At 40.1% G+C, this 25,767-nt stretch overlaps 1 protein-coding gene and 1 non-coding gene across 4 annotated transcripts in view; one reads left to right on the top strand and one right to left on the bottom strand.

Annotated features, from left to right (window-relative positions):
- Window positions 1–25,767, top strand: part of HPSE2 (heparanase 2 (inactive)) — a 632,933-nt gene that overhangs the window by 486,807 nt on the left and 120,359 nt on the right. For all 3 annotated transcript variants that reach the window (XM_055300070.1, XM_055300069.1, XM_055300068.1), the window contains 2 exons: window positions 13,526–13,632; window positions 19,084–19,198. In XM_055300070.1, the coding sequence (XP_055156045.1) occupies window positions 13,526–13,632; window positions 19,084–19,198 (222 nt within the window). The remainder of the gene's footprint in view (window positions 1–13,525; window positions 13,633–19,083; window positions 19,199–25,767) is intronic.
- On the bottom strand, window positions 459–560 carry LOC129494016 (U6 spliceosomal RNA). The gene has a single exon (XR_008661275.1). It is a non-coding gene; the product is annotated as a U6 spliceosomal RNA (small nuclear RNA).

Raw genomic sequence — 25,767 nt, 5'->3', positions numbered from 1 at the left:
ATATGTAGAAACCTCATCCAAAAGCTAAAAGTAGAATCTTTGTTTCTACTCTATTTTGAAAAGCTCACAGAAATTATGATGATCCCCCTTAGACCTACAGTGAGAAAACGTACAGATTTCCTACCAAAATCAATTCATGAAGGAGTGGTTAGATAAATCAGTGTTAAGACTGTTTTTGATTAAGAGATAGAATACAGGATTTGAAGTCTGATGGCTTGGGTTGGAGCTCAGGCTTAGCTGTGTAACCTTCAGTTATTCACTTAACCTCTCTAACTTTGTTTCTTTATCTGTAAAATGAGGGTGCTAAGAATACTATCATCTTTCTCTTTTACAGAGATTAGAAAAGTCACATGAGCCCCTGTCTTCTTAATTGCTATTGAATGCTAGTACTTATTGCTATTATTATTGTTTTTTCAATTATTATAGTTTATTTCTTTTCTTTTTATTTTTATTCCAGTATAAATATGGAACACTTTACAAATTTGCATGTCATCCTTTTGCAGGAGCCATGCTTCTTTGTTTCATTCCAATTTTAGTGTATGTGCTGCTGAAGCAAGCACTGTTATAGTTATTTTTAATAATAATTTATATGACTGGAAAAGCTTCCTGCTACCTTTATCCTCAACTTGTTCTTTGCTTTTTTCCTCTTTCCTCTTTCTTTGAACCCTGGGGAATATGGTAGGTGATATTTTTGGCATCTGAAAGGCAGTGACTCAATTGCTAAAAACAGCTGCGGTTTTCGAATTTGGACTGCCACGTAAAGAAGAATTCTGAGATTTCTGAGCAGTGGGCAAATTTTTGTTATATGAAAATCTACATTATGTGTTTGAAAGCCAGAAAGAGACAATGTTTAAACAAGCCACCCCTTTGGATGATCTACACATTCTCTCCCTTCCGTTAGAATAAGGATAATCATCTGTACTTTGGGAGATGAGTCAGGGGAAAGAGTTGAGAGTCTAACAATGTAAGCAAGAGTCAGATGGGAAAGTGAGAGATGTTTAGGATGCAGTGCAGATGGTATAGTGTGGATACCTGGGATGACTCCAAAACAATGACATAAGAACCAAGAGGAACCCCTTTGGCTTAAGTCACTTGGACTCTATGATTTGTGTCTTCATCTCCTAGAGGAATCAGAGGAGGAAATAACACTTTTTGATATTATTTTCAGCTATTCAATAAGCATAGGAAGGAGTTGGTGAAATCCTAGTCATAAGGAAAGTAGTTCCAAAAGTACTATCCATACGATTGCATTTTGAATACTAAATAAACTGAACAATTGGCTTCCCCAATATTTGAAAAATTTCTTCCTTCTCTCTTCCTTTCTTTCCTTCACTTATCAACTGTTTATAACATTCTTAGTATTTTCCAGACCCCTGAGGATAAAATGGTGAGCAAGACTTGCATGATGGTGGTCCTCATAGATCCTGTGGTCTAGTGGAAAAACAGTTAATGAAGCAAGCCATGATAAGAGTGATGACTTTTATAATAGGGATGTATAGGGAGATCTATGAAGGCTCACATCCACTCCATGTGAGCCCATGATGGAAATATCTACCTTCATGTATAAAAGAAGGGAAAACAGGGAGATCCTTCCAGAGGAAGTGACATTTAGGTCAATACCGAAAGGACAGACACCTTCTAATTTATTCAGTTTCGAGGATGAGAACAGAGGACTAGCAGTGTTAAATATATATGGTGGAGAGAATGGTTTATATGATTCATATTAGGACCATGATTGTTCTTTTGTTAATATCATCATTGCTTACGATTTTTTAAAAAATATTTTATTACTTTGAGAGAGAGAAAGCACAAGCAAGAGAAATCACAGGCAGGGAGGGGGCAGAGGGAGAAGCAGACTGCCCGGGCTCGATCCCAGGACCCTGAGACCATGACTGAGCCAAAGGCAGATGCTTAACTTACTGAGCCACCCAGGCACCCCTATTGCTTACGATTGATTACAATATTTAATAAAGATGAACTCTTTTGAGGCCTCTTTTTCCAGTATATGTTGGTTACAGGATCAAGGAAGTAGGTAAGGCAGAAGAATTTTTAATCCTTTTGAAGTAATTAGTAGGTCAAAAAAGACCTATTTGGTCTCAACCAACCTTCTGGTTTGAGCCTCTTAGGACATTAAAGGGGAAGGGGATAAAAAATAGCAGCTATTCTTGAGGATCATAGAATACCTAGCAGCCCAACTAAGGAAAAATGGGGACAATGATAACATTAATCTTCTCTGAATGAAGAAAACTGGAAAATGAGAATGACATTACTAGGGTAAGAACAGTAGCATTACCACAAAAATCAGTGTTTGGTTCTTCTATTCATTGAGCAATGTTAAAGGCTCATTTCTGTGTGCTAGTACCTATTTACCATAATGCCTATCATTTGGCAGGGTCTTAATAAATGTTAGTGGGAGGAGAACAGACAGGAAAGGGAAGGTAAATGAGCAGAGTAAAATAGTGGAAGTGTAAGAGAAGTAGTGTCTTTGTCTCATTCACATTTGGATCTGCTATCTCAGCTGTTCGCATGCAGAAGAACCTAATCTGCTGCTAACTGTGTAGCATAGTGCTGAATAGTTGGAAATTGATTTTGTGCCTACATGTAGGCAGAGTAGGAGAGTGTCTTCTGGGTATGTGTTTAGGGGTGAATGAAGAAGAGTTTCTTTGTGGTTCAAAATAACATTTCAGTCTGTTTGCTAATGCTAGATATTTCATTTGAAAAAAAAATAACCTCTCATTCTATATTAGGAGGAGGATGCAAAATATAAAAAACCTCAGAAGAGTTAAATCACACTGGTTCAAAGTCACACTAAGGTGTTAATATCAAACAAAAATCCTTTCCCAAGAGCAGCTTTTGATGGAGAGGAGGAGAAACAGGGGACAAGGATGTACTCAGAAGAGGCAGAGTACCAAACACAAACAGTGCCACAGGAACACCTGTGATGACATCTCTGAGTATTCTAAGTTTTATGGAGATAGAAGCTCTTACAATGGCGACCTCTTTAATAAAAACAAAATAAATTTGCACGTTTTAGAAACTTATCTGACCACATGAACACAGTACTAGGGCCTTTCCCAGGACACCAGCAAAGGCTTGTGAGAGTGGGAAGCTGAAAGTTTGAGCTTCATGAGCTTCCCAGTAAATGAGCTTCTGTGACACCACTTGGCTGTGTATCTGCAAATGGGACAGTATGACCCAAGGGATCTTCAGCTCTTTTCTTTCATATAGAAGACACTAATAATAAATAGGGGAATCTAGCTAGAAAGGTACATTTACCACAAAAGAGCTTCAAAGTTTTAGTTGTTGGGATCTTAGGAACAGTATCTCCTTGATTGTTAAACACAAATAATTTTTAAATGTACCATAAATTTAATAGCAGCTTAGTGGGGGAGATAGGAGATAGGGTAAAGAGCTGACAAGTTTCTTTTGATATGGACCTTGAAAAACATTCTGATTTCAAAACGATTAAAATGTGGAAAATGCATCATTAACTTACAGAAATATAGTAACCATATTATCTTTTAGGTTACAAATGCCATTTATTGAGTGCATCAGATTTTGCTAACCCATTGAAGAAACCAGTTATTTGCTCAAGGCCACCAGTAGGTAAAATCAGAATTCCAGGCCAGACCCACTGAACTCCAGAGCCCGCACTCTCACCCCATACACTCTTCTGCATCTGCCATACTTATTAGCCATTTGTTTTATAGCCCATATAATATCTATGTTCCTAATCACTGAAAATCAGGAAGACTTTTAAAGAATACAAATGTCCATGGTGAAAGAACATCAATTTGACCCCATGATCAGTTCATATCATCTGGGGTGGGTGTCCTAGATGAATTAAATGAAAGCCGTATACCCCAATGTTGGGTAATGTCTAATATTAGCACAGTATTAGACACTGGAAGAGGACAGGGCTTTTCAGGGTGTGATTTGCATCCATTCACTGGGCTACATTCTTCTATCTCATGTGCACAGGCTTTTGGTCAATGCACAGTGAAGTCTAGTTATGTGCAAGACAATGACAATATGAGGATATGTGCTGCCTATGGATACTTAGAGAAATGGCCCTGGGAATAAATTGTGGTTTGGGGCAAAAGCTCCTTCGGGAGGAAGAGGCAACTTGCATGACCTTCCAATTTTCCACATGGAAGTGGGAGGATTATAGGGTTTGTCCTGAGTGAGAGGAAATTATTTCTGAGGCTGATAAAGCCTATAACTTGTCAGTGGGGAGACTGTCCAGTTAAGCCTGGGGATTGGTTCTTCATGGAAAAGAACTGGGAAGGAAGAGTCATTCTTTTGCGTCCAGTCTCTCCCTCTACTAGCACTTATCCTTGAACATAGCCTTTGCTTTGAGATTCTGTGAAATCTACTTCATCTTCTTGCATATGCTAACACTTTCCTTGCCTCCCCTATGACTTTATCTTTTTAGTGTATGCTCTTATTTTAATTTTATGTTTGTTGCAATTACATACAGCTGCTTTTCTGTGGTTGGAGATAACAAGAATAGAATGCAATTTTAAATCCTAAAAATGTCACAGAAACAGAAACCACAAATTAAAAATTGATCTGATACCAAAAGAAAATGGGTAAATATGGCATTCCGGAATAGGGAGATGATAAAAAGAAATTATACAGGAAAAAAAAAACTAATGAAACTGACAGGAAGTACATCAGACAGAAGAAATAAATCAGGAAGAATGTGATGAGATATTAGAATGGCTGAGCTCAGAATAGCCCAGTTTGTCTAACCTGAGAAGGACATACTAAATACGGAGGCAGGTTAGTCACCCAGAAGCTTCTAGGTCTCTTCAAATGAGAAAATTCGATTAGAAAGTAGATTGAACCCTGAACTGGAATTCTAACAATTTGGTATTTGCTCTTATGGTTTTGAGGTTATTAGGTATCTTTACTGAAACTTGGCCTTTTCATCAGTAAAATATCATCCCCCTCATTTATTAACAAATAAGTTATTTCATTATTGTATTATTTGACAAGTATTTAATAAGCAAAGTAACTGTCAAGTGACATGTCAGATTCTTAGATATTTCTACAAGGCAGGTAAAAAGAGAAAAAAAATGTGACCTTCTCAAGCTATTTATAGTATAGCATGGAAGACAGATAGGCAAGCAGAAAATTACAATTTAGTTTAATAAGGTCAAGGTCAGAGATAAGTTTGAAGAACTTTGGAACCCAGAGGAGAGATGAATTAATTTTCTAAAGATTTGAGGAAAGTTTCACAGGGGAGGTAACATTTTAAATAAGCCAGAAAAAAAAATGAGACAATGTGGATGAGGCATGGGTAGGAGAGGAGGCAATCAGTTAAAACCTAAAGGAAGGTCTATAGTTGGAAAATAGTAAGTCCACTCTGTGTGGTGAACCATAGGTCTTGTGGGGAGGGAGGAAGAAGAGGCCGCTCAGGGTCCTTGTGAAAGATCTAAGATACCAAGTTAAATGAAGGCAGCTGGCATGTATTCTGAGGGCTGGTGGTTCTCATCGTCATTCCACCACATCTAACATACTTCCATGAACAAATCAGTAAAACAGACTAGGGATTGTGTGTATTTACTGGCTCCTTAGCCTTTTTTCCCAATTAGAGAAACATTTCATAATTTTGGTGAATTAAAAGAATGTTATTGTAACAACTTAGGATCCATTTTTTTTCTTTTTTAAGTAAATCATTCCTTAGATCACTGCTTTCAATGTGATCATAGCACATATCCCAGTTAACAGCACAGACCTCTGTGAGCATGTGATTGAGTGCCTCTGCCAGTAATGGGGAGCCAGTGAAGGTTCTGAAGCTGAGGAGGGACCTGGCAAGTTAACAAATGGCAGCATGGAGGATGAACTTGTGGATGAAGAGATTAGAGGTGGGAGACCAAGGGAGGAATGATAAGATCTAGGACTCAGTGAGGTAGGAGGTAGCAAAATGGAATAACCCCTTCCTCTTCTAATATAGTAGATAGGCTAGAGTCAAAAATACATAAGAAGGATGGACAGAAACACAGAACATTACTGAACTCTGACCTGGACCTCTAGTAAATACAATAAGAAACAAAGAGGCAGGGGCACCCTGGAGAAGAGCCCTATGCATAGGCGAGGTTTAAGAAGCTTCCTGAAGCTATTTGCCTTTCTCTAACTGGAGATCAGGGGACCAGTTCTGGTTACTCAGAAAGCTACTGCTCTTCCCGAAGTCATGAGGAAGGTTGATTTCCAAGTAGATGAGATGCTGGAATTAATGGACTCCAGGTTCTTTTGGAAGTTGGGCCTCCTGCCAGGGCTGATTAGCCCAGCTGGCCTGTCCACTATTCCTGTTTTATTGCTTCCTTTCTCATTAAGGAAGGTGTTGGGTTTGGATAACCATAAACAACATGTCTGCTGCTACAGGGCTACCATCTCTTGCACAGCCAGTGGCTGAAACCAGGCTCTCAGGAGTCTTCGAAAGACTTAGGTCACAGTTTTGGAGAAACAGGAAAAGGAAGCCCAGATTTGAAAATGTGCCACATAAATGGTTATTTTCTTTTTTGTTTTCTTTTTCTATGCCAAAAAAATCTCACAGTGGCAAGGAAAATAAAACTTTAAAAAATAAAGTAAAATCAGAGCTGTTTTTCCTCATTCTCTCTTCTGTCTCACCCCTGCTCTCTCAACACAGCCACATGGAACAATCCTGATGTCCTCAACCCCCAAGATGGGAGGAAAGGGAGTTGGAGGCTTCCATTTACATCAGCCTGCCCCCAGCAGGGCCAAGTAGTCTGAGCAGCCACTGGCCACTTGTTGAGCTGTTCTGTGGGTTCCTCACTACTTCCCTTGTCCACCTGAGCCCAAGGGCTGAAATCTTGTGGAACAACAGAACCCTTGAAAGGGAGCCAGTTGGGGATCCCTGGGTGGTGCAGCGGTTTAGCGCCTGCCTTTGGCCCAGGGCTCGATCCTGGAGACCCGGATAGAGTCCCACATTGGGCTCCTGGTGCATGGAGCTTGCTTTTCCCTCTGCCTGTGTCTCTGCCTCTCTTTCTGTGTGTGTGTGTGACTATCATAAATAAATAAAAATTAAAAAAAAAAAAAGAAAGAAAGGGAGCCAGTCACCTAGCCCTTCTATATCCTCACCCTAGTAATCTCAGTGCTTAGATTTCTTCCCTCTCCCCAGGCAACATGTTCTTTAAAAGGACCTTCACTGGCACATCATTTCTCACCAGGAACTGTACCCTTGTTCTTTCCAGTCCCGCAATTTTCTCTCTTCCAGCACAGGGAGAATCATATTTACTCAGAAAACCACAGTGTTGAACTATAGCCCTCAGTTTCTTAGAGTTTCACTTTCTAAGGGAATTTTGCAGCTGGTTCCATCTGCTTTTCCTGATTTTTTTTCTCTCCTCTTCTGCCCATGCTGATTTCTTCCCCAGTCCCTACCAGCCCCAGCCTCAGGACATCCCCAACATGTCACCATGATGGTCTTTTCTGCTCATGGTAGACACACAACTCATCAAACCTCTCACCATGTCCCAAACAGTAAATGCTCAGAAACTCCTTGTTGATTTGTACCAACTACTGCCAGAGCCTTTAGTATTAATACTTTCTAGGAAACTCTCCCTTGCAGAACATCTCATAAAGCTGGTTTTGGTTGTACATAAAAGTCCTATCTCACCATATTTTTTGTTCACCTGGCTTGTCTAGAAAAGGACGGGAATTACTCCTGTGCTGAGGATTGATAAATGAGCTACTCTAAATGCTAATTATGTTAATGTGAATTATCCATGTGTGTTTTAAATTTTAAGCAGACCTTTCCCTGCTAGTTAATATACATCTGGGCTATTATCTACCTCCACAAACATGTCCGAAAGAAAAGCAACCAACTCTAATGTTAGATTGATGCAAATCCAACTCAATGTGCTTTAGACAAGTAGCATGGTCTAGGTTAACATTTGGCTGATTTTAGGAACTTACCAATAAGCCAGATACCCTTCCCAGGGCTTTACAAATATTTGATCATTTAAATATAAAATGTTCTGAGATGGATATTATTACTATTCTGATTTTACAACGGAGGAAAGTAAAGCACAGAGAGGTCACACAATGAGTAAACAATAGAACCAGGATTCAAACACAGGCAATCTGTGTGCAAAGCCCATTCCCCTAACCACTACTTCACGCTGCCTCACCAATAATAGCATCTTGTAAATCATGTACTTACAAATCCCCCTGTGAGACAGAAGAGAATTCAGATGAACTTCTATTTATATGGTGTCTATGTCCCTGCAAAGTCTTATGCATACAGTATTCTATGAATCCAAACATTTTCTGGATTCAAGTCCTCATTTAAAAGAGCTAGACTTTCAACTCCTTTTGGAATATAACCATCTTATACAAATTGATGCCACCTTCTGATTAAATACTTATGACAAATGTCCTCACAGGATAGGTGGTAGGAACATGATTGTCTCCTTATCTTCAATATCAGAACTTTATAATAAGCTCAATACATCATAAAATCCTCTGGTCTCCAAATCTCATTAGATGGTGATTTGCCTTTACCACTTCTGGGATTGTTGGATTCTGTATATAAATTACCTGGCAAGCAAGGCATAATTCCCTTTCCTTCTCTGAAATTTCCATCTTTCAAAAGTCAAGAGAGAGGAGACCCCAGGCCTCATATCCTGAGCTTTAGCAAATTGACATGTATTGGTCTTACCTAGATCTTTAGTGCCATTGTAAGTTTTCATGGCATGCTTTTATTTTTCCTGATCTACAAAGTTGTTTTTGTATTCAAGGTACTGCTTCCAGTTCTTAGCCCAGTTCAGTTGCCCTGTCTTAGGTCATATAACTTCTTTGAAGAGTGGCAGTTTCCTGTGAGCTTGTACATGGTCAGGTTTGGAATCATATTGACTTCTTTGTGCAATTAGAGCACCACAGCCCCCAATTAAACACTCACTCTGTGCTGGGCACTCTGCTAGGAAGTACATACAAATGATACAAATGATATAGGATCCCTGCCTTCACAGGGAGGGACTTTTAGTAAATACAATAATAAATAAGAGCTAATAGTTCAGAGTTTCTGAAAGTAGTCCATAGATTCCTGGACTCCTTTGTTGGGTCATAAATGATAGTTCAGAATCCTACCACCAAACTATAACTATGAATTATCAGTCTATTTAGCATTAGTTCATTTGAATTCATGCATCACCTTAGGTGGACCCACATAAATGTTCATCTGCTATGTCTATGCCACTTTCTGTAGCTCTCAGGATCTTCCTGTGATTGGCCTAATTTATCATTTGACTAGTAGTCAGGATCCTTGACACAACTTTGCCAAGTATTATTCCAGCTCATGGATGAGGAAATTGAAGCTCGCAGTGATCACAGAAATAACAGAACTTCAACATGTCTGTCACTTCAGTTTTATTTTTTATGTATATATGATCTCATAATATGAAATCTTGTCATAAATCACTTCATATTACTTTCTTGTATAAATACCTCCAATAGCTTTCCATCACTCTCAGCATAAGAAACATCCATCCTTTCTTCTCTGACCTTTTTTTTCCTATTTTGTTTTTTTTTTTCCTATTTTGTTTTATTTTATTTTCATAATGATAAGTGTGCTCTTTAATCCCATCCCCTATTTTCCGTATGCCCCCACCCACCTCCCCTCTGGTAACCATCAGTTTTTTTCTCTATAGTCAAGAGTCTGTTTCCTGGCTTGCCTCTCTCTCTCTTTCTCTTTTTCCTTTGCTCGTTTGTTTTGTTTCTTAAATGCCACATATTCCACATTCCCTTACTATACTCCAGATGGTCTTCTCTTGGTTCTACAAACCTGTCTGTATATCTTGTCCTTTTTCTGTGCTCCCTCTTCACTCAAGTCTAGGCTCAGATACCACCTTTCGGAGGGGTTACCTGAGCATAGCTAAAGTATCTACCACCACCCCTCCTGCCAAGTCACTTTCTATCAGATTATTCTGTTTCATTTTCTTCCTAGCTCTTATTATTTCTAAATTTCTTTTCTTTGTTCACTTTTTATTGTTAATATTTTTCCCCTTAACTAAAATATAAGCCAAAGAGACCAGAGCCGTGTTCTGTTTAACTCGCTGCTGTATTTCTACCCCTAGAATCCATTTGGCATATAGCAGGTATGTAAGTATTGGTTGAGTGAATGAATAAATGCATTTGATAATACCTTAATGTTTTGTGATGGAAACCCTTAGCCCCTTGCTAGACTCATTTTTAGATATTCTCCTTAGGTAATTTCATCTACTCCAACGGCTTTTTCTATCCCTCTCACTATTTACCTCTAGCTTGACTCTTTTTTCTATCTCTCATAATTGTTGTTTATGTAATTTTAACTTCCATAATCAGAGATACTCTTGACTGTTGAGAAATAGGAGCCAAGGAGGTTGGTATTAATATCACAAAATGCTAATACATTTTAACATTTTATATTTTAGAAGGAGCTTAGTTTTCATCTATTCTCAATTCATGGCTTTGCATGTAGATGAAGAAAGTTCAAGATAATAACAAGCCCAAAATGTCACAGCCAGTGTGTGCCAGAATCCAGAACTTCCAGGGTACATTACTGTTTCCACTGTAGTTATCCGCCTATTAGATGCTACCTCTCCTTTTGCTAGTGACACCACATACATGCACACATAGAGTTTTATTTTTGGAGATAAAATTCACATACCCTGAAATTGTGCATACCCTTTAAAAGTGTGGAATCCTATAGTTTTTAAGGCATTTACAGAATTGTGAAACTATCTATTTAATTTTAGACATGTTGATCACCCTTAAGAGAAACCTCATATCTATTTGCAGTCATTCTCCCCTCCCCCAGCTCCCCTACATTCCCCCTCCCCTTCTCCAGCTCTTGGAAACCACTAATCTACTTTCTGTCTCTGCAGACTTGCCTGCTCTGGACATTTCACGTAACAGAATCATACAACATGTGGCCTTTTGTGTCTGGCTTCTTTCACTTAGCTTAATGACTTCAAGGTTCATCATGCTGTAATTTTACCTTTTTGTTTTGCTTAAGCCCTTTTCTCTAACTGCCTTATTTTAATATCTGTCTTTGAGCAAAAATTAAACTCTGAATATCCTGGAAGCCAAAGGCAAAAAAGAAAAACAAAAATATGTTACTCTACTCCAGTTAACCATAAAGGAAGCCCACAGTTTATCATGAGCACAGAGTTTTTGTAGCACTACATTTTGAAGGGAGCCATCAGTGCAGTCCAGTTTCCCATACAGCTCTGTCTTTTGATCATTTAAGGTGTTTTTCTCATTTTCTTAGTCATCCTATCCTTCCAAAGGGAAGTGGGCACCATAAACCCTATGGAGAAGGGAGAGAGAACTACCTTGTGGTGTCCTCAGTGACTCTTCATTTTCTGAGTACAAAGGGGGCATTCTTATTTAATTTTTAATAACATTGTAATTTGACCTCCACTTTTAATTCTCAGGATCTTTCTTCCATTCTTGATCACAATCCTTTCTTCCAACTCAAATTTGTGAAATATTTTTACAACTTACTTCTGAAAGAGTCAAGCACTTTGCCAACCCTGATTCTAAAACAGGTCTCAAATAATGCAAATACTCTCGTAGATGGGGGAGGAGTACAAGTAGTTATACTTAGGGAAGGATGAAAAGAGGAATATGATTGTTTGCTGATGCCTGCCTCTGGATTTGGTAAATGGCAAGTTCTAGCATTTATGCTACATCTCACATTATTTTTTTCTTTTTGGGGATCTGAGATGCAGAGAATTAAATTAAAATCATGCTTCTCAAAGACAGCAAACTATCATCAGTTCATGCAGAGCCCTGCTTTTGTTTGAATTTTCACCTTGATCTCTAATCTCTGCTGACATCTACCTCTCTTTAATACATGCCTCTTTCTGAGTTTGATACATGCCTCTTTCTGAGTTTGATACATGTCCTTAAGAGACATGTGTCTTTATAAACTAGTTAGTGTGTATTAGATGTGAATGAGTAATTACATAAATAATATTGTGACATAAATCTCATTCTGTTGCTATTTTTTTAACTCCCCACTAAATCTTTAAAGCTAATTCATGTTGCTGGATTTACATTGACTCTCTTGCTCTAACTGCTGCATGTTTTATGGTATGTATCCAACGCTTTTTACTTTTCCATTCCTTTAGCAACAGAAACCTGTCTCAAACAAGAACATAGTGAACATCCTCATACTTGACTCCTTAGAAGCCATAGGATTCAAATACACTATTGTCTTTATACAGCTCTTCTTTTGCATGACTGGCATACTCTCAGCCCTACCTCCTGTACTGACTATTGCTGCAGGGCCCAGAGGTGGGCAGGTGCACAGGCTGTCACCAGCTTGGTGCCCATGTGATGCGGTACAACCTCACTTCTTATTTCTTGCTCTGGGACTTCACCAAGGCAGAGATACAGAACTTGGGAAACCTGCTCAACACTCATGCCTACAGAATTAAGTGGGGCAATGGGGAGGGGCAGGGGTTCAGCCCCATGACCATTCTTGACCTTTTGAAGGGTAGGAGCCAAGGGATAAATATGCTTCTTCTTGAATTCCCTTGGGAGAAGTTATGAGACGTAGTTCATAAGACTCTTACCAAATTTCCTGTGAGGTTGGGTACAAGTTTCCAATAGTGGTTGCCAACTTGAAAACACATCCAGGAAAAGATTTTGCCTTTTCCCTGATTTAGACCTCTAATTCCTCATTCCCACTCCCTGTTATTACTTCCCAAATGAACTACCTGTAGATAAGCCTTTGTCTCAGGCTCTGCTTCCAGGGGCTATCCAGAGTACAACATTATCCCTAAGTATTGACACACTGCTGTCTAGGAGATCTGGGCCCTAGTCTGGATAGTCTGCCCATCTCCAACTTGAAGACCAGAGACTGGGCCATTTCAAAACTAACAAGAAGCTTTTCCTCTGCTTGGAAAGCTCCTGAGGTAGGATCTTTCACCTGTGGATCAGTGATTTTTTTAAGTACTTACTGCAGTTATTTTTAAAATGTGGTTGTAATATACATACATGCCCTGGTGATTATACTATATTTCTCCCAAATATTGACCTCTGCCCTCATGATTTATGACTTCTGATGCATGGGCAGTAGACTCATCCTAGGATGTGCCATAACAGAGTATTAAGAAAATTTCCTTCTCGATACTTGTTAATATGGAAACATCATATGATTTATACTTTCCAGTGAAGGGTATTGCAGTCAGCTTAGGTCCTAGAAAATGCACTTGTTCTCATTGTCATATTTTCACTTGGGTTTACTTAGGGAAAAAGGGTTATTTTTTGAATAGATATACATCAATGTTAATGCCTGTGTGCGTGTGTGTGTGCGTGCATGTGCGCGCACACTCGTATGCACACATGCCAGCTCACTGTGTGGGGTGAATCATCATGAAGACACACAGACTGTGACTACCCACCTGGGAGCAGGGTATCAGCAGAACTCCCTCAAGAAATATGTCTTCCTTCTCTTTGGGAACAACTTTTAACAATTTCTTATCCCCTTCTGATTTTGTTGTGTGAACAGGTGGTTAATACATACACCCCAGGAAAGAAGATTTGGCTTGAAGGTGTGGTGACCACCTCAGCTGGAGGCACAAACAATCTATCAGATTCCTATGCTGCAGGATTCTTGTGAGTAACATGTGCAGTTTCACTCCCAGGGACTTTGTAGAAAAAAGGATAGTGAAGTGGTACTGCTCATTATTCTGCCTCCTGGAGGGGGGAGGTTCATTTCCCATTAAAAGTTCCTTATCTGTTCCTTTGTGAATGGCTGTAACCCATTCAACCAACAGTGATGAGTGACTTCTCTAGACACTAAAATGACACAACAGACATCAGAGCAAAGATAGTAGTAATAAGAGTAGTAGTAGTGACCATGACAGTCATAAGACTTTTATTTAATATCTATAGTTCATAGTGCAGACAACATATAATTTCTCATCCAGTTTTCACCATAGTTCTAGGAGATAGGTAAGAGTAAGATTGGAGGAACAGAGACAGGAGATAAGAAAAGGTGTAGGAGATTACTGCCATAATAATAACAATTTTAACTGTATGTGCCACATGCTTCTGAAGTACTCTCTCTATACCTAATAATTCAACAACCAGTGATACGGATACTATTATTTTACAACCACCCAATGAGATGGGTATGAGAGCTTGGACTCAAGCCCAGGCAGTCTGCTTCATGGTCTAGCCTCTTTATCACTACCTTAGACCATCTTTCTTTCTGCTTCACATGGTCTGTTCAAGAAAAGAAGTGATAGGGGATCCCTGGGTGGCGCAGTGGTTTAGCGCCCGTCTTTGGCCCAGGGCACGATCCTGGAGACCCGGATAGAGTCCCACATTGGGCTCCCGGTGCATGGAGCCTGCTTCTCCCTCTGCCTGTGTCTCTGCCTCTCTCTCTCTCTCTCTGTGACTGTCATAATAAAAAAAAAAAAAAGAAAGAAAGAAAAAAGAAAAGAAGTGATAGACAGGCAAAGAGATCAGGAATTTCTCTGACTGGGAGAATCAGGAAGGGCTTCATGGAGGAAGTAACATTTGAGGGGAACATAGAAAAATTAATTTCTATAGGTAGAAAATGGTGGTGATGGTGGAGGAGAGCCTGAGAGGCAGAAGGAACATTATGGGCAGAAGCACAGGGAGGGGAAATGAGTCATGTGATAAAAGCCTCAAGAGCTGCAGGGATGTAGTGAGGGCTGCAATGAGGTGGGGGGCAGGGTGCTTCTCCACCAGTCATGAGGCCTTGTTCTACACTCAGTGGCAAGCCACTGAAGACTTTGGTGGAAGAGAGAAACACCCTCTGACTTGTGTTTACACGCTGGCTTTGGGAATAGTATGCACAAGAATGTGGAGAGGCAGGAGATAGGACAATGGATTTGAAGGCTTCTGCAGTTATCTGGACAATGACTTATCCCAGAAGCATAAAGGACTCCACTTGGCCAGCCAGCATTACGTGCCAGGGACAAACCTCTCAGGACCATAGACTAACCAAGTGACCTGGTCCTGTGCCACTCTGGTCCTGTGGCCCTGACTTTTGCCTAGGGAAGATCCTCCTAAGAACTGAGCTCTGCCCTCAGCTTTGTGTTTCCTTACTAACAGCTGTTTGTAATTATACACATGAAGTTTCCTTCCATTAAGGCAGCTTCTTGAATACATTTGTAGAGGACAAATCAGGGCAGTCAAGCAGATTGTTTCTGCAGATGGAATCCTGGAACATGCAGATGAAGATAATGAGTCAAAAGAATATCTGATGATACGTTGGGTCTTCCATGCCCGTGTTCTCAGCACCTAGCCTTGAGTGAAACAGAGCAGTTGTTCCATGAGCATGGTTCAAGTGGATGAAATGGGATGAATCAGCATTTGATACAGTGGTTCTGAGAGTCTCCTTTCAAAAATACAGTCCTCACCAGGTTTCACTGTGAGCTGTGGAGCAAGGGCGAAAAGCTAGTGGCAGAGGCCTCTCAGGACCAGCAGAGGAATAGCTGTTGCTCAGCTGTCAGAGACAGACTCTGCTGCTGAGACAATGAGCAGCACCATTGTTCTGAGTGTTTTCATGAGCATTCCTCCCTTCAGAGAATGATGTGAACTGAGAAACACTACAGCCCTTCAGAGAGGGAGCTGGAAAGAAACCTGCCTTTTCACGAGCAGTAGCCAAATATCCATGGATCAGTGACTTTGTAAACCTAGATTAACCTAGCTGTTCAGGGTTGGGTTGTAGACTAGGTATCTGATGTGTGGTGGACACAGATCAGATGAGAACTAGTTCACTGGGCTCCTGGTCTTCTCTCTTACCTCTTTATCACCCATTTGCTCTCCCCTCTGCTGGCAGCACCCAGCAAAGTGTCCTTTGAGTCTAGTTCTCCAGGGAGCATAAATTGCTTTCTAGGGGGGAGAAATAAAGCACTCTAAGAAGCTCCAGAAGATTAGTATGACTTCTTGGAAAGAAGGCATCTTCAGGCTTTTTTTCAATACATGGTATAATGATGAGCCTACTAGGACACTTGCACATTCATGCAAGAATCAGAATTTTCTGATTCCAGGCAGGGCTTTGAGACTCTCTGATGCACTACAGATATACCCTTGGCATACTGCTGTGTCTCCAGTATCAGTAGTGTCTGCCACCCCGCCAATAGTCATTTTTGTGGAATGGAAACTACTGGCTGCAGTAGCATCCTTGGTGGGATGTATCAGTGGTCTTGCGACTTTTCACTGCTTATGCATGAAAGGGAGACTTGAAACATCATTTATTTCCCCCCTCTCAGAGAGCTTATTATTTACAAGAGGAAGAGGAAGACAACTTCCTCTAACTGTTCCACTCTGAAAAGCATGGGGAAGCAGGGATCTGGTCATAGTCATTTTGAATGCTCTAGACCCCAGATGTGCATGTAGGATGTGGGTTTAGAAAGGAGGGTACATATTTTTCCCTCTCACATTAGAGTTCCTTCAAAAACTCCCTATAGTAGTAGGAAAAACCCCTCCAGATTTACGAGTTAACATATTATTTGTTGAGTATATATTCTTTTTGGATCACTGTTATAAGGTCTACAGAGATCATAAGTAGGAATTTGATACCATTCCTATAAATGAGTACAGGTATTTACATACACAGTGCTTTACAAATGACTCACATGTCATTTGTATATCTATCCTCAATACTGAGAAGCATTTTTATATCTCCTCAATACTGAGAACAAGGCCTGGCATTTACAGCTGATTAATTAGTGTTGTTGAATGAGTGATGAATGAATGGCAAATGGGATATTTTAAATACCAAAATACAGTCCTGTATGGATATTCAGCTGCTGCTGCTGGATGTGATTACGTATTTACTCATCATTTTGTTTCTTCATTCAGCAAGTGTAGGTATAGAAGGGTGAATAAGACATACTTGTTTTTATAGATAAATACTTGCTAGATATAGATCCTAGTTTTTAAAAGATTTTATTTATTTATTCATGAGAGACACACAGAGAGAGGCAGAGACATAGGCAGAGGGAGAAGCAGCTCCCCGTGGGGAGCCTGATGTAGGACTTGATCTCAGGACTCCAGGATTCTGTGCCAAAGGCAGATGCTAAACCACTGAGCCACCCAGGCACCCCATATAGACCCTATTGAATTAGTGCTACATTGCTGGAGAGACCATTGATTTAGTGCATCAACTCAGAATTCATGTTATAGTTCTACCCCAGGATATTTTATACTGTGTCTCCGTGGTTAAAGGAAAAACTAAATCAGCTATCCTGATTTCACGGGGTTGGTAAATTAATAAAAATAATAAAGGCAAGTAGCTTAGCCATGTGGTATTCCAAAAGTAATTTTAGTTCCTAGGTTGCAATGTTGCAGTCTGAACAACAACAACAACAAAAGTTCTGTTATATAATTGTCAGATTTTCTTTTTTATTTAAAACTTTTGTTTTTACATTTTGCTTTGTTTTGTTTCTATAATCTAATTGTCAGTAAATATTTTTTAGTTTTAATATAATTGTTGATGTGAAAAAGATTGTTAATAATACTCATTTATAATATAGAAATTAGCAATGCTCTTTATTCCAGTAAAGAAAAAGTTTAATTCTACAAATCACTGGTTTGGAGTTCCATATGGTTTCAAATTCGGAAAATCATGGCTATGCATAATTTGTTCTTAGGATGCTGAATAGTGATTCTCAAAGTTCCTTGAATCTAATTTTATCCAGATCAATCTAACATAGAGTCTGAAGCACCTACAGTGTGCTGGGAACTGATACAGATGTTTGGGTACAAAACTAAAACATTGTGTCTGTTCTCAGTGAGCTCCTAACCAACTGGGGACAGCAGAGAAGTAAGGAAGTAATTATCGTGGGCTGGCAGAGGGTGTAAATGAGTTCTGTGAAGGTACAGAGGAGGAAGGTACTACTGTTGGCTGGGCTAGCAGGATTTAGAAGATGACACTTGACTTGAAGATGAATAGATGGCAAGAAATTTGCCAGATGAGGTGGGTTAGAGGAAGGGGGAGGGAATTCTAAGCAGAAGTTAAAAAAACGTATGAATACTTAGGTGAATATGCAAAAGCATGGTGAGTTTGGGTAGCCTCGAGTAGTTATATGTGGCTTAGAGCTAGGAAATGGAGTTTAGGGTGAGAGAAGGGAAAAGAAGTACAGATGAGGACTCACATGTACACTCAGGAAAGATTGTGAATGCCTTATCTTTTATACTATTTAAGACTGAAGCTCTCAGTCACATTTATTATATATTATGTATTATTACAATTAGAAATTTCCCAAAGTTTCAGAAGTAGGAATACAAAGAGAAAATTAAATGAATGGGTGAATGAGTGAATGAATTGAATGCATAAATAATAAAGGCAGAGTTAGCAGTGGGTATTGGAAGAACCAAGAAGGAAGTACTTTGGAAGGATTGCACACCCTGGAAAGTGGGTATTTGGCATAGTGGAGTATGTGATAATGTGTGAGCAATGCAGGTCCTCCATTATGATGTGTAGCATAGTTGAAGTTCTGCATTGTTAATTACAGTGCCAAGGAAATTATTATTGCATTGACTGCTGACAGTGATATATGAGGGATGTAAATGGCTGGACCTTTCTTGCATAGGTCATAGGAATATGTGAGTTAGAGTCACATGAAAGGTACATATACATTGACAGGGTGCAAGCAGGGAAGTTTGAATGATGGAGACGTAGTGTGTATTCTCCTGTGATTGTGTGTCCTATAGCCAGGGGGCAAGGGAGATGATAATTGGGCTTATAAGCGGCTAGGATATTCATTTTATTTGTTGGTATTACGGGGTAAGATAATTCATTTGCAACAAAATATTTTATCATTTTATTTCCCGGGACCTCTGTTTCTTTTCCTATAAAATGAAGAGGTTGGACTTGATAATCCCTAAAATGTCTTCCAACTGTGTACTCAATGCTTAAAATAATCTTCTCCTTTAAAGTACTATGTAAATTTCATGGTGGGGGTTGGTGTACGTGTGTGTATGTGTGTGTGTGTGTGTGTGTGTGTTAGCCAATCTCTATAGAGCTTGTTATATTGCCATTTTTAAGATGTATTGATAAGGCATTTTTTTCCTGCTTTTTTTTAGATGGTTGAACACTTTAGGAATGCTCGCTAACCAGGGCATTGATGTTGTGATACGACATTCATTTTTTGACCATGGATACAATCACCTTGTGGACCAGAATTTCAACCCATTACCTGTAAGTGTATGATAAAGATTCCCAACTCCTCTTCTATGTCATTCAGTTATTTTGACCACATCTTGTTCCATACTGGGAGAATTCTCCCTCCCCCCGTAACGAGGTAATTTCATAAATTGGACAGAAGCATTCATGTTTTTGTTCTCTTGACCCATTTTACAGACTTTGGCTTCACTACACACACACACACACACACACACACACACACACATATCTATATATACATACGTATGCATGCATATACATTTATACAGTTAATATATTTATATACATTTATATATTTATTTACTACAAATTATTTTAACAAACCTTGTGCAGTTGAGATTCCACATTTATTTGTGGCCTTTTTGAACTCTGCTTGAGAGTGAATTTTTCCAGATTGTTTTTAATGCTAATAGGACACATTAGTTAAAGTCAGATGCAACATGTTGAAAGCAGATAAGCAGATGGGACCGTGTTGGCCAAGATCAGATACAGTAGGAACCCATCTCTTAGGGAGTGGCTGAAGTGCACTTGCAGTTAGGTGTTGATCCCTATATGACAATGAGGGGATTCACCCTCATATAGTTGGTGAACTTCTCTAGGAGAGAGAAGGGAAAGGAAAGCTAAAGAAGATTGGCAAGAGCAGAGATCTTGATTTGTCAGGGGACTGTATTGACCAATCAGAGAAATCCCACTTAGTCCAGAGAAGCTGCACTCATCAGAAATACTACATGGGTCATCCTTTTCATAGACATCATGGTCATGGAGAAAGGTCAGGCTCCTCTCATTAGCTCAGAGACTGTCAGAGCTGGGATTCTCCTTTGAGGAGATGAAGTTGCACCTCCTATAACAGAAGAAGATATAGAACCAGCTCTAGAACCCTTCCCTCTGCCCTAGTCCAGTACTATTCCTACAAAATTACACCTTCTCTTGGGTCCACAGTAAGCAAACTCAGCTGGAACCAGTGAGTGTTCCTGCCATTTGCTTCCCTCTGCCTGTTCCTGCCCTGCATTCCCCTTATTTTCACCCTTACCCTCAGCCAGGAAGCTTCTAAGCCCAGAACAGAGAACAGCTTGGCACCCAGTGGTACCATTTCCATGTTTTGAAAGAACCCCTGTAGGTTAGAGGACTAAGTAGTTATTGTATCACTGATTATACATGACTCCAATTAAGTCACAAATACTAGAACTGACTGGAATAGTTGTTTCTATTCACAGGGCCAGGCTACCTTTCTCAAAGTCTGGTAGGGGGAGGAGAGTGACTAATGTACACTGGAGAGGGAACTTTCAAGTTGGAACCAAATGGTTTTTTGTTTGTTTGTCTGAGCTCATAAACCTGTAGAAATAAAACAAAATAATAATTAGAAAAGTTTCTATGAAGTGTCAGCATTAAACAAACACAATGTCACACAAAAATAAATTCTTACTGACCATCAGGCACTGGGAGACCAGTAATAAATAAATGAATAAACAAATAGTAGAGTACTATAACAAGGAATCAGTGAGGGCTTCTTTGGAGGGAGTGTATAGGAAGGCTTCTCTGAGAAGGTGACTTTTAAGCCAATCGCCCAATGACGAGAAGGAGCCAGCCATGCAGACTTTGCAGAGGAACTTTCAAGCAGAGGAAGGGGCTAGCACAAAGGCGCCAAAGTAGGGATGGGCTTGGCATGTTTGAGGAAACACAAGGACACCAGAGTGATGGAGGCCTGGCAGAGAAGGGGAGACTGGTTGGACATGAGGCCACCAAGGGGTCAGATCCCATAGGGCTTTGAAAGCTAACAGGAGTTTGACTTTATTATACATAGTATGAAAAGCCAGCAGAAGGTTTTAGGCAGGAGAATAATACGATCTAGCTTATATTTTTAAAAGATTCACCCTGGTATAACTAATGCATCAACTGTTACTTATTATTTTAAAATGTGGGTAATACTTAATAATTCACAGATCACTTTCATATATGGTACCTCACTAATGCTATATCCACTCTGACCTTCCTTTTCTCTGTCCTTCCTTCTCACCTCACTCAAATCTCATTTACTCCTCTTGATCATGTACTACATGTTGGTCACCATTCCTGGCAGTGGGCCTCTTTGATGAACCAGAAAGACAAGGTCCCTGAACTCTTGGAGCTTATAAGTTAATAAAGCATAGTGATAAATAGAACATAAATAAACATATAAACAAAATAATTGCACTTTGTCATAACTGCTCTGAAGAGAGGCTGGTGAGAGATGTAGGACTATTTATACTTACCTTGCTGAAGAACAAGGGTTCTGTGAAGATATTAAGTCCAAGGTCCCACAAATACTGGGACAAAGTTTTACAGTTCTAAATCTGATTTTCTTTTCTCTTTCTGTGGTACTCTTTGGTGTCCGTCCCATGGTCTGAAGCCAAAATTTGTGTCATTTGGGTCTGGACATGGAAATGGGCATTTTATGGAACTGGAGAAAAGAAAACTCTAGGCTAGAAAAAGATATTCTTCGGGTGACTAGACAGGCTGAATTTCCAGAGGTGGACAAACCTGGGTTTCATATCAACTCTGTGTGCCTTTGCTGGCCACATATAGGTTAAAGATGCACGTGTTCATGGCTTTGTTCTCCTCAAATGAGAGTGGCACAAGAGTCCTCGGTGGATAGGTGGTGCTGCAGAGCTCCCACAAGACCATGGGAAGCTAAAACACCTCCCACTGATTCAGCACAAAGGCTCAAATGAGCTGGGCAGCTGTATTTCTGGAAACAACAAACTCTAATAACAAGGAAACCGAATGTAAAAACACTTAAGGTGGCAGCCTTTCTTTTTATTTTCTTTGCGCTAATAAATTCTGCACCTTATAAGTAAAGAACTCGACAGACTGAAAGTATGTGTCCTAAATCTCCCCTGGAAAGAATTTACTAGGCTAGACCAGGGCATCAGTCAGGAAGACCTTGCCAGCAGGCCCTTGGAATGGGCAGTGGAGGCGAATCTGGGAGTTGTACTGGGTGCCACTTCAGAGGGTTGTACAGTCGATGACCAGACATTGCCGATGAAAACTTGTGGACTTTACATTGTGATTAAACCTTCAAGAGAGTTTGTTAAGAGCTTTGGGGATTGGTGAGGTGTGTTTTGTCTCCCAGAAAAATCAGTAATTTCTATTTCAGTTTCTTCCAACGCAGCTCAGTGTATTTAAGGAAAGGATCTTATTAGCAAACATGGTTTTGTTTTTGTTTTTGTTACTGCTCTTAGATAAACTTAGAAAAAATGAGGATCTTGGCCTAATGGCTCCTCACTCCATATCCCATATGACCCCTCCACCTGCCAAGTTGACTTTGATCCCAACTTGTGGGATTCTAGCAGCTTTGGCAAAGTCATTCCAATAGCAGTCTAGGTAAGAGAGAAGAGGAGAGTGGCCCTTTAAAAAAGAAAACTTGTCTTCAGAAAAGATCATTTCCAACTACATCTCATGTTCTTTATGGTTGTTCTTCTAGAAAAATGCCAACACTCCTACTGTTGGAGATTTTCCCTCCTGGGAAGAGGAGAACATTTAGTTCAGCAGTGCTTCATCATCAACTCCCACCCCTTTCCCCTGACCCTCCTGCCATTGGGAAAGAGGGAACGTGTGAGTCTCCACAGCCAGTGAGCCAGTCAGGGACTCCCTTGGGAATAAGTGATGTTTGTGCAGAAGAGATCTGCACATTTGGTGGACATAGTCCAGACCCCACCAGCCGTGGGCATTTCTCCTAAGAGAGGGTTTTGGAATTTAGCTTGCTGCTTTTTTTAAGAGCTTGATTTACAGAGCTTCCAGGGAAAGGAATGGTGAATTACTAGTCAACATCTTTTTAACTCCCACGCCAGCCAAGCAAATATAATTCAATTCAAAAAACATTGACACTTCAAATGTGTCTGCCTCTGTGCTAGGTATTCTGGGGACACACAGATAAATAAGATATGGTTCCCTCATCTGCAGAGCTAACAGTCTGGCATGTGTTTGTGTTTGGTGGATTACAGTTTAGTCCTCTATTTAGAATAAAGCAGAAATCTAGTTCACACTGGACTGCATTTTCTATAGTGGGTATAGTGGTGGCGATATTTATATTTGCTGTCACCTTTAATGCTGTCACTGCTGAATAATAATATACATTCGGTTCAGCCTGATGCACATTTATTGAGCACTTACTGTGTACATGGTTCTAGAATTTAGTCAGTGGACTGGTAGGATTGAACCTATGGCTGTGGTTCCCACAGCAACATGCTCTCAGCCATGCCCTCACTGTTCAGATGCCATTTGCCTACTGGAAGGAAACTCTGAATCTTAATGGTGCCTGCCTAAGTCTGCTGGTTACAGGGATGAGATCCTAAATGCTCCATCCTTGTTTCCCTTAGAAATGTTAAACAGTCCCCCTATGCACTGCACAGGTATGATGCAGATATAGGATCAGCTTAAATCTGTCCCTTTCCTGAGAAAGAGCATCTAGTTACAGATCCATGTGCCATTGATTGTAGGTTAATGCACAATTTCTTCTTGTGAGAATAACGCCACTTAAGTAGGAGGCCTATGAGGAGTAGAGGAGCCTGGGACTATGATGAGATTCAGGGCTACTATTCCTGACTCTGCCATTAATTAGATATGTATCTTGCATACCAGTTTTCCCATCACTTAAATTGCAATCAAAATGACTTCTCTATCTGCTTCCAAAAGATCTTGTTGTAATCCTTGAGAAAATTAGGTAGGGCAATAGGATTCCAATTTCATATATATTCATACACACAAATTACTGGAATCTCTTCATACATCTAAATGTTAAAAGTGGTTTTCTTTGGGTAGTGGGATTACAGACAGTTGTAATTTTCTTCATTGTGGATTTTTTTTTTTTTGGTATGTAAAATTGCTGTAGTCAGCATTATTGCTTTTTTAATCTGAAAAAAAAGGCTATTTTTAAAAGAAAAAATAAAGTATTTTGAAAGACTCAAGTGCTTTAAATAGTTAAGCAAATATTTTCCCACACCATTTCATTTATCATTCATGACTCATTCATTCAGAAATACTTATTACATTTACGCTGTATGCTAGATACTGTGCTGGGCACCAGGGAGACCATCCCTGCCCTGAAGGAGCTTATAGGGTGGAAGGGAGACAGGGACTGTGGCAGAAGTGCTTTAGCAGGACAGAAGAGAAACAGAAATCAGCCAGGTGGAGCGAAGGTGTAAGACATCAAGGAGGGCTTTCTGGAGAAGACAATGCTTGAACTGGATCTTAAGGGAGAAGGACAAGTTAGCCATAGTTTGGTGTCTAGGGAGGATCTTTCAAACAGAGGCAGTAGCAGATGCAAAGGGACAGGGACAGTAATTTTCTAGAGTCATGTGGATGGATTATGAAAACTTTCTTAGGAAAGCTTTTCCCATTGCTGTCCAGGGGCCACACAGGGTGTGTGAAAATTCAAGAATTTCAAAGATACCCATCTGGAGGTAGTGGGGCGGGGGAGGTACAAAACCCCGCCAAACCAGCCTGTGACCTGTTTCTTGGTGTAGCTTCCTTTCTTTTTCTTTTCATTCCCGTGGGAGCCATCCAGAAGATGAAAGAAGCAGAGTGTACCTGTTTAGGGGTAGCTGTGATGTGAAACCCAATCCTCTCATTAGAGGCCCTAACAAAGACTTCTCCATGAGCAGCCTTTCTTTGTGGGGCCCTGTGGCTGCTGAGGGAAGAACATCCCCTGCTGCACGATCAATCACTGGGACCCAGGCCGGTTCATGTCAGTGGCCGCTGCTCCTGGGCTGCGTGCCCAGTGGGCATGACTTGCCTCATTCCTCCTCTCTGCCTCTAAACCCTGGTCTCCCAGCTCGGAGCTCATGCCTCACCATCAGACCAGGCAGGCAGCTCTTTTGCCTCTGATGCTTTGAATAGAAGCTCCTCTGATTTTTAACTACCAGTCTTCATCCTTTGCTTATTTATCAATCTGAGTGGTGCGCATGGGGCATCAGCACTTATAATAGCTCACCCTGACGGAGGCCATCTAGAGGAGAAGGAGCTCTGTGTCTGAGGTCTGAAGATGCAGCATTCCAGTGTTGCTGTTGCTGGACTCTTCATTTCCTGGTTTGGAAAAGGGGCCTGACTATGCCGGGGTTGGGGTGGGGAATATTTGAGGGACCACTTAAAATTATTGGCTTTGGAGTCAGACCAACCTGTGTTTCAAATCCAGCTCTACCGCTTACTGGCTTACTAAGCCTCCATAAACATCAATTTCCCCTCATAAAATGGAGGCAACAATAATGTCTAGCTCACAATGTTGTTGGAAAGAATTGAATAAGCCAATACCTATGTACCTTTTACCACATAGTAAATATTCAATAAATAGTAGCTGCTGTTATTATTTATAATGTCACTTTGTAAGTATAAAATTCTCTAAGTCTCAGAAATAATTATCATTAATAATGTGAACTATGGTGAGAAAATAAACATTTGAATACCTGTACAGATAATCTAGAAATCAATTCCAGTAATAATAACTAAAATATGAAGAGTAGATATTTTTTGCAAAAATTAAATTACTAGAAAACTAGAAAAACAAAAAAAGCTGTGATTCTTGCCCTTGAAAGGAATTGACTGCAAATGGT

This window comes from Nyctereutes procyonoides, unplaced genomic scaffold (genome assembly GCF_905146905.1).
Source record: "Nyctereutes procyonoides isolate TBG_1078 unplaced genomic scaffold, NYPRO_anot_genome, whole genome shotgun sequence".
Taxonomy (NCBI): domain Eukaryota; kingdom Metazoa; phylum Chordata; class Mammalia; order Carnivora; family Canidae; genus Nyctereutes; species Nyctereutes procyonoides.
Note: the sequence above shows the minus strand (reverse complement) of the source record. Positions and strands in the feature narration are given on the sequence as shown.